This window comes from Galeopterus variegatus, unplaced genomic scaffold (genome assembly GCF_000696425.1).
Source record: "Galeopterus variegatus unplaced genomic scaffold, G_variegatus-3.0.2 Scaffold1, whole genome shotgun sequence".
NCBI classification, from domain to species: Eukaryota; Metazoa; Chordata; class Mammalia; order Dermoptera; family Cynocephalidae; genus Galeopterus; species Galeopterus variegatus.
In genome coordinates, this window is record NW_007726112.1 from 1,810,908 (window position 1) to 1,818,747 (window position 7,840).

At 35.9% G+C, this 7,840-nt stretch overlaps 1 protein-coding gene across 2 annotated transcripts; it reads left to right on the plus strand.

The window, feature by feature from the left end:
- The first annotated feature begins 833 nt into the window (after positions 1-833).
- GCG (glucagon) lies at positions 834-7,286 on the plus strand. 2 transcript variants are annotated; one of them, XM_008583639.1, is made up of 5 exons: positions 834-930; positions 2,512-2,673; positions 4,378-4,515; positions 5,919-6,062; positions 6,795-7,286. In XM_008583639.1, the coding sequence occupies exons 1-5, from the start codon at positions 839-841 to the stop codon at positions 6,799-6,801; spliced, it is 543 nt and encodes a 180-aa protein (XP_008581861.1). In that variant the 5' UTR covers positions 834-838; the 3' UTR covers positions 6,802-7,286. The 2 variants fall into 2 exon arrangements, with proteins under 2 accessions (XP_008581861.1, XP_008582536.1); XM_008584314.1 differs by lacking the exon at positions 6,795-7,286 and having other exon boundaries at positions 836-930; positions 5,919-6,066.
- The last annotated feature ends 554 nt before the right edge of the window (positions 7,287-7,840 follow it).

Consider the following 7,840-nt stretch of genomic DNA (forward strand, 5'->3'; position numbering starts at 1 on the left):
CACGTCTATGGTGTCACTTGCAGGGAATGATGTGTCCTGGACTAAGTTCAATTATAAAACAACCTAGGGACTTCCAAGACTTTAGAAGCAAGCACTAATTTTCTTTATAATAGTAATCGCTTACTTTCTTAGTTGTGATTGTTCAAATTGCCAGAAGCATTAATTCTTGTTGCAAATTGCTTGTCTTTAAAATGATTTTTTCCCTTTAATTCAGAATAGGTCAAAGCACCCTAAAATACCTCAAATCTGTTGGCCGCTTTATAATTACAAAGTCTAGACCAAGTTACACTATTTAAAATATAAATGAATAATACATCTGAACCGACAGCTGGTATGCCAAGTTGTAGCCTGAGGCTGCTTTAAGATGGTTGAAATGCAGTATAATGTAAATGCTTGGAAGTGAGGAACTATTAATTGAAAGCCAGACTGATAGTGGAGGGGGGTGGCATTATGGATAAGGTGCCATTCAGGCTAACCATATGTAGCATATCATCTACAGGGGATATTTTAAATGTTTATCATGGACATTTTTAATTTCAGTTTTGGAAATAAGCCTTCTAATCATTAACAGAAGCATCCTACATTAATGAAAAAGCTTAATGGTGGAACACATCTTTTGTATCCTTTTTGCCTCCAAAAAATCTGGGGAAAAAATATAATCTACTCTTTGAAATTAGCTGGAAATAGAAGCAGAATAAAATTGATGACTAGCTTTTTCTTTCTATTTATAATATTTACCTAGTCAAAAATGAACTAATTTAGCCTGACACGTTTAAATATGGTTGTCTGTCCCCCTACCCTTACCCTACCCCACCCTGTGTTCTGACAGGCAGCAAAAATGAAAAGCATTTACTTTGTGGCTGGATTGTTTGTAATGCTGGTGCAAGGCAGCTGGCAACGTTCCCTTCAAGACACAGAGGAGAAATCCAGGTATTAAATCTTTAGACTTGAAGTAACATAGCACTTTGGTCAGAATAAAGTCTGTGAAAACTATGATAAGTGAAGAGGGTCTCAGTAATTTAGAGTAAATACTCTGCACAATTTTTAAATGTTTAAAATATCATTGTGATAAAGGCAGACTTTCCTGGAGTATAGATCAGAGTATGTTTTTTCATAACCAAAGGGGTGGAAGATGTTTAAAAATGTGTTACATGGGAATTATATCTCTTTGAATTTTTCAGATGATCCTACCTATTCATTCATTACTCACACACTCAATAGTAAAGTATTTTAATTATTAACACCAACTCCTTTCTTTTTTATTTCTTTTAAAAATAACATTATTTCTTGTTAAGTGTAGAAGTCATTCATGTTCATAGTGGAAAATATGAAAAATATGCAAAAATTTTAAGTACTCAAAATTCCATTATCCAAAGAAAACTATTCAATATAAAAAATGTTGGATTATTTTCCTGTATTTTATGTATACTGCATATAAATAAATATGATACTTATTTATATGGCTCTGCATCATGTGTTTTCTCTTAATGTTGTATTGTTAGCTTTTTGTTATTTATTAAAATATCTATTAAATGTATATTATTTAATGGCTACATATCATTTCATCTCATAAATGTACAATATTTATTTAGCTACTCCTCTTCTACTGAACACTTAAGAGGTCTTTAAATTTTCCCCCAGGAAATGCTGCAAATAACATCATATATATATATATGTTTTCCCCTTTATTTCTTGCTATTTTCTGAGGATAGATTTCTAGTAGTAGAATTAGTGTCAAAGGCTTTGAGTGAGTTTTGACCTTTTATAATATCCTGCCAACTTGCTTTCCAGAAAAGTTACACACATGCACAGTGCTGTCAGCAATATAAAAACACTCCTCACAATATTCTCCCCAGTATTTAACCTTTGCTGATTTAACAGATAAAAACAGTACAGGTATCTCATTTGTGACTATTAATCACATCGAATATTCTCCCATATATTTACTATGACAACCAACTGTTGAATACTGGCATATGGATTATCTACTATACAGTTTCAAATTAGCAAATGTCCTTCTTCTTGCCTGTCTTTGAACTTTTAATTGCCTCTTCCACAGTTAGCTACCATAAAACTAGGTAATTGAGTTGTTTTTATATTAATAAATGCAAAACAGAATTGTTGAGATAAATCTGCTGCCCAAACAACCGATTTAGAATTCCTCAGTCCTTTAGAATATTCAAGTCACTGCTCTCTTCTGTTATTATTAGCATCATCATGAGTAGATGAGTGAGTAGAAAAAGATTTATTTAACCCTATTTTAGAAAAAAAGAAGTCAGTTAAGAAACCTGTTACTAGAATTCGAATAGGAGTGTGTTCAACTATACTTAAACTATGGGATTCCCATAGCAAACTTAGGTCTCTTTAAACTACCTACTGAAATACTCTAGGCGGATGCCTTACTGCTTCTTGTAGTCCTGCATTTTGTACAGGAAGTGCACAAAGGATGCTTTTTAGGTGGGCCTACTCTTGAGGAGAGATTTATGTTGCACCAATCACCGTTCTTCGCAGACCATTCTCAGCGTCCCAGACAGACCCGTTCGATGATCCTGATCAGATGAATGAAGGCAAGCGCCATTCACAGGGCACATTCACCAGTGACTACAGCAAGTATCTGGACTCCAGGCGTGCCCAAGATTTTGTGCAGTGGTTGATGAATACCAAGAGGAACAGGTAAGCGTCTAAACCTCGTCCAAAAAGTGCACACAAATGTATTAAATATGTCTAAAACTTCTCCTGACTTTCTATCCTGCTCATCAAATAGTATCCATAGCTCTTTTACTGAACTAGCTCTTTCAGTTTTGATGATTTTCAAGATTGGGGATGCTGTCATTATGGTCTGAATGGACCCCTCACCCCTCCAGACACCTTACCCACCCTCCAATGTGGCATAGACTTTAAATTATTTTCCCAACTGTGGTCTTAGCAATATTTACTCTCTTACCCATTTTCCTTTAATATTGAAAGCTGACTTTTGTGGGTGTGCAAGTTTAGAAATCTAATTTCTGACCAAAAGTTAGAGCAAATTTAACATTCCCTTGTGCGGTTCAAACCCATAACGGTGATCACATTAAAATTATCCACTAGCCAAGTTAATCGTGGTAAGGAATGGAAACAGATGCATTCCTTTTCTTTCAGAATAAGATCCAAAATATGCATTTAAAATTACAGCCTAGCTGCTCAGCATAAAGAGAGAAGACGGCAAATAAGAACACAAGCCTATCGTAAGGCATACATTTTAATGCTGGATTTTCTTTGACTAGTGTTGGGGGTTTTGCTGCATCTAGTCTACTGGAGGAAATCATCCACAAGGGTTTCACAGAGATGGTGGAATTTCACAATTTGTTTGGAGGGTGGCCCACAAGGGGAAGGGAGTTATGCATACAAAGTAGCTGGTGTAATCTAAAAGTCAGGAGAAGGACGTACATTTGTCTGGATAAAACGGAGAAGGGGAGCGGAGCAGGGGAGAGAGAGAAAATGCACACGAGGAAGGAATAGGAGAAACAGAGCTGTTAACCAAAGGTTCTCAAAGTGGAGGGTGCAACTGCAGGGAAGACGACTGTTGTGGTCAGAGCAGACACTAGCCCTGTCAAGAACTACAGGTGAAATGTGAGAAATCACAGATTTATATAAATGAAAACAACTGTCGTCATTTCCTAGCGTGGGAACACCACAACGTGGTAAATTAACGTGAAGGAGTCCTCGCCCTCAGGCAGGGTCTGCTGTGCGTTGAAGACGCACCACCGGTGCAGAGGCAGCGCCTGTGGCGAGGCTGAGAGCGCCGCCGGCCTCCACCTCCACCTCCACGGAGCGCTCTGCACGCGCTTGAGGCTACTGTGGGGTCACTGTCTTTCCTTGTCCTTGCTGGCAGATCACACGTTCTCTTTAATCCACTATCATGTGATGACATTTCTAGATGGTCCTTTGCTTTCCTATGAATCAGTTAAGTAACTCTGCCCACGTACTTGTTAATAACAAACAACTGCCTTGCTAGCAGTGGCATAGGACAGTGGAAAGCCTGTGTCTTTTGAGACGACAGTAAAAAGTAATAAAAGTAGCAAAAGTATTTTAAAAAAAATAGTAAAAGTAGTAAACAGTAGAAGCTCAGTTAACCAATGACAGAAATAAGCAGGGGAGGTGAAAAAGGGTCTGCTGGGAAGGGAGGGGAAGTTTTAGTCCCTCCATAACTGTCCCTGGCCCTCTCCCACCAATCTTCGATGCAGATACTGTAGCTTCAAGACAGATCCCCTAGCCTCCCCTCCCAGTGCCCCAGGTCCCTTCTCTCATAGAATCTTAAGTACAAAGTTGCCACTGATTATAGGTGAGACCACATGGCCAAAGAGACAAATCTTCGATTTAACTCTCACATTTTTTCAGGAATAACATTGCCAAACGTCATGATGAATTTGAGAGACATGCCGAGGGGACCTTTACCAGTGACGTAAGTTCTTATTTGGAAGGCCAAGCCGCCAAGGAGTTCATTGCCTGGCTGGTGAAGGGCCGAGGAAGGCGAGAGTAAGTCTGTGCATTCTTATTTGATATTTTTTTTTCTTGATCCAGAAAATTTAAGACTATAGATATCTATGCGTGGATCTGGATTACAGAAGCAATTATTATAGTCTCACAAAATAAGGAAATAACTCCTATAGGTGAGATACAGGGTATTTTCTAGTCCATTTTATCTTTGGTGGTAAGTATTGAAAATAGAGCCAAACAGATTACATTTTTATCTCTCATTATAGTTGTGTTATAATTATTAAGTTATTGTGCAAAGCATGGCACTTTTGAGTGTCAGTAGGATGCTTTTGATAACTACACCAGGACTACAAAAAAAGAAAAAAAGGACTAGAAAAAAGAAAGGAAAAAAGAAAGAAAGAAAGAAAGCTAAAGAGAAGGAAAAAAAATAGTGCTGACAAATTTAAATAAAACTTTTAATATTTAAAGTTTAACTTCAAATATTTACATATGTAATCAACATATATTTATGTGTTAACAGATATTCAGATAAAAAAATGTGATGAAGACTGAAAGAGACCAAACATAAGATGTTAATGAAATGAAACTCAAATTACAGATATGTAGAAACATTCATAAATTCAACCACATACCCAATTTTTTATGGGATTGTCATATAGATGTCCATTAAATAATCAAAGTGGAAAATGAGACTAAGAACTTTAGTTACTTGCTTGAATCATAACACAACCAAACAGACCCCCGAACCATCTCATTTTCTCGTGACCATTTTGGTTGGTATTTCAAATATGAGAAACAAGAAATTTATGTTCAACTCTGATTTTTAAATCAAATTTAAAATAAGCTTACTGAGACTTAAAGAGATAACAAGATGACAGGGAACTAGTATTGTAGGTGATTTTTAAAACATTAGCAATTAAAACTTACAAAACCAATGTTAAAATAGTTGCTTACACCTGAGGATACTTTACAGTGTTTTAAAGGAATTCCAAACATTCTGCTATGGTAAAAACTGGTGAAAGAGAAAATCTATTACATGTATAGACTAATCTTTAATCCTTAATCCTGCATTTTGCAAGGCTGTTCTGACAATCGCTGGTTTTAGAGGATATAATATATTTTGAGGAATTACAGACAAATGAATAGTCTGAACAATAGCTTATGTGTTGCCAATGTACTAAAATCTTTGAAGCAGCCTAGAATACCAAAAAGGGCACAAGTTATACAGGCTTGGTTTCAGATTCCAGCTCTGCAACTTTCTGCCTTTCTGACAGTCATCAATTCATGTGGGTTTTATGAGGCTTTTTATCGTAAACCTTCTATAAATAGAATCCTTTACCATTTTCTCAATGACCCTTGTGCATGTTAACAATAGTAGGCCATCCCTAAGCATTTATTTAAAATGTTTAACCAAGTGCTAATTTTTACCCTCATCTTCTCAGCTTCCCAGAAGAAGTCGCCTTTGTTGAAGAGCTGCGCCGTAGACACGCCGATGGCTCCTTCTCTGATGAGATGAACACAATTCTTGATAATCTTGCCACCAGGGACTTTATAAACTGGTTGATTCAGACCAAAATTACTGACAGGTGACTGCTTTTTAGTTAATTCTGAAAACCATCAAAACTTTTATAAATGTTGATTGTCATACTGCTGCAAGTTGTTCCCCAAGTGGGGAAGAGAGAGTTTATTCTCTTATTTTATGTGTGTGTGTGTGTGTGTGTATGTATAAAATACATATATATATAAAATAAGATATATATAAATAAGATATATATATATATATATGCATGTTTAAATCATTCAAAAGTACATAAATTGTTTTTTATCATTAGTTTCTATCCATTTACATATTTATTCCAAAATGATTTACTGAGTGTCTATGAAGGACAAGACACTAGGAAACAGACATGAGTGAAACAGGGAAATGTTAAGTCATTCACATACTATCACATTAAAAAATGCCTATATATGCTGAAATTTTAGCACAAAGATTAAATGCCTGGATATATGTAATTATATACTTAATAATCATAGTAGTAAAACACTTACATCAAAAGATAACCACTTATCTTGATGGATTTTAGTTGCTTTTTATAATTATACATAAGTCTTTATATTTTTCATTGAGTAGACTTTATGATAAATTACTTTTAAATGAAAATATTTTGAGTCCAAAAAATTGAAGGATTTATAAGATGAGAGAATCAATAAGCAGCTTTTATCAAAAGAAGTCATTAAGCTATTTCCTGGATAAGTTAAGTATATCATCTGGTTATTATAGCTGTGTTAAATCATTGTCTTTTATTTCTTACCTCTAGGAAATAAGTATGTCGCTATTCAAGACCATCTTTACAGCATCACCTGCCAGCCACTTGGGGTGTTTGAAATTTTAAGTTCTGTAAATTTAAGAGGCGTATTCTGAAGCCATATTGCTTTGCATGCCAATAAATAAATTTTCTTTCAGTGTTGTGTAGCCAAAAGATTGTAAATGGAATAAACTATTGTCAAAATATTGCTAAAATATCAGCTTTAAAATATGAAAGTGCTGAATTCTCTTATTTTCTTCTTATTTTGGATGAAGTAACCCCAACCTGTTCATATTTAGCAATGAAATTATTTTTCTATAATATAATTTGTAAATGTAAATTATTCCAATCACAACATATCTGCTTTATAAAAATAGGAGAAGGGAAAAACTGGCAGCCACAGTGGTGAAACTGGAAAGAGAACTTCCTTCTTGAAACCTTTGTCGTAAAAATACTCAGCTTTCCATGTATCAAAGATAGATTTAAATAAAATTTTCAAGTTTCTTTACCATTGTCTATTTTGTCTCTATAATGACCCCTTTCATTGCTCCCACTCTTTCCAAACACCTCTTCTTCCTAAACTGGTAGCCCACAAGTCAAACGTAGTGCATAGACATGACTTCATGTTTTGAATGGCTGCATGATGCTTTAACATTTTGAGCCAATGTTGAATCCTCACAGTCTTTCATGGAAAAATACTGATTTCTGGCTTTTCTTTAAAAACTCGGTCATCAGGCAATATTAGACCCAAAAGGCAAATCTCTCTGGAGCCAAGTAGCAGCTGCCTCTTCTAAAGGGTCAGATGCTCCCCAGGTCACTATCATGTCCCCTACATACACACAAGGGCACACTAACACACTCCCACATATGCTCACTCACCCCACCCACATAATGTACACATCTAGGAATTTACCTCGGCCCACTTTACCTATACACCTCACCTGCCTGGTACCTGCAGGCATCTGAGCTTGCCCATCATGCCCTATACCCTCTTCTCCCTGTTCTGCAATGACAAATGCCCCAAAATACCTTGGGTCAGTCTGATGCTGACTTCCATG

Coding starts and splice junctions, on each gene's coding strand:
- GCG (XM_008583639.1), top strand. CDS start 839: ATGAAAAGCATTTACTTTGTGGCTGGATTGTTTGTAATGCTGGTGCAA. Junction 931..2,511: donor GACACAGAGGAGAAATCCAG/GTATTAAATCTT, acceptor CGTTCTTCGCAG/ACCATTCTCAGCGTCCCAGA. Junction 4,516..5,918: donor AAGGGCCGAGGAAGGCGAGA/GTAAGTCTGTGC, acceptor TCATCTTCTCAG/CTTCCCAGAAGAAGTCGCCT.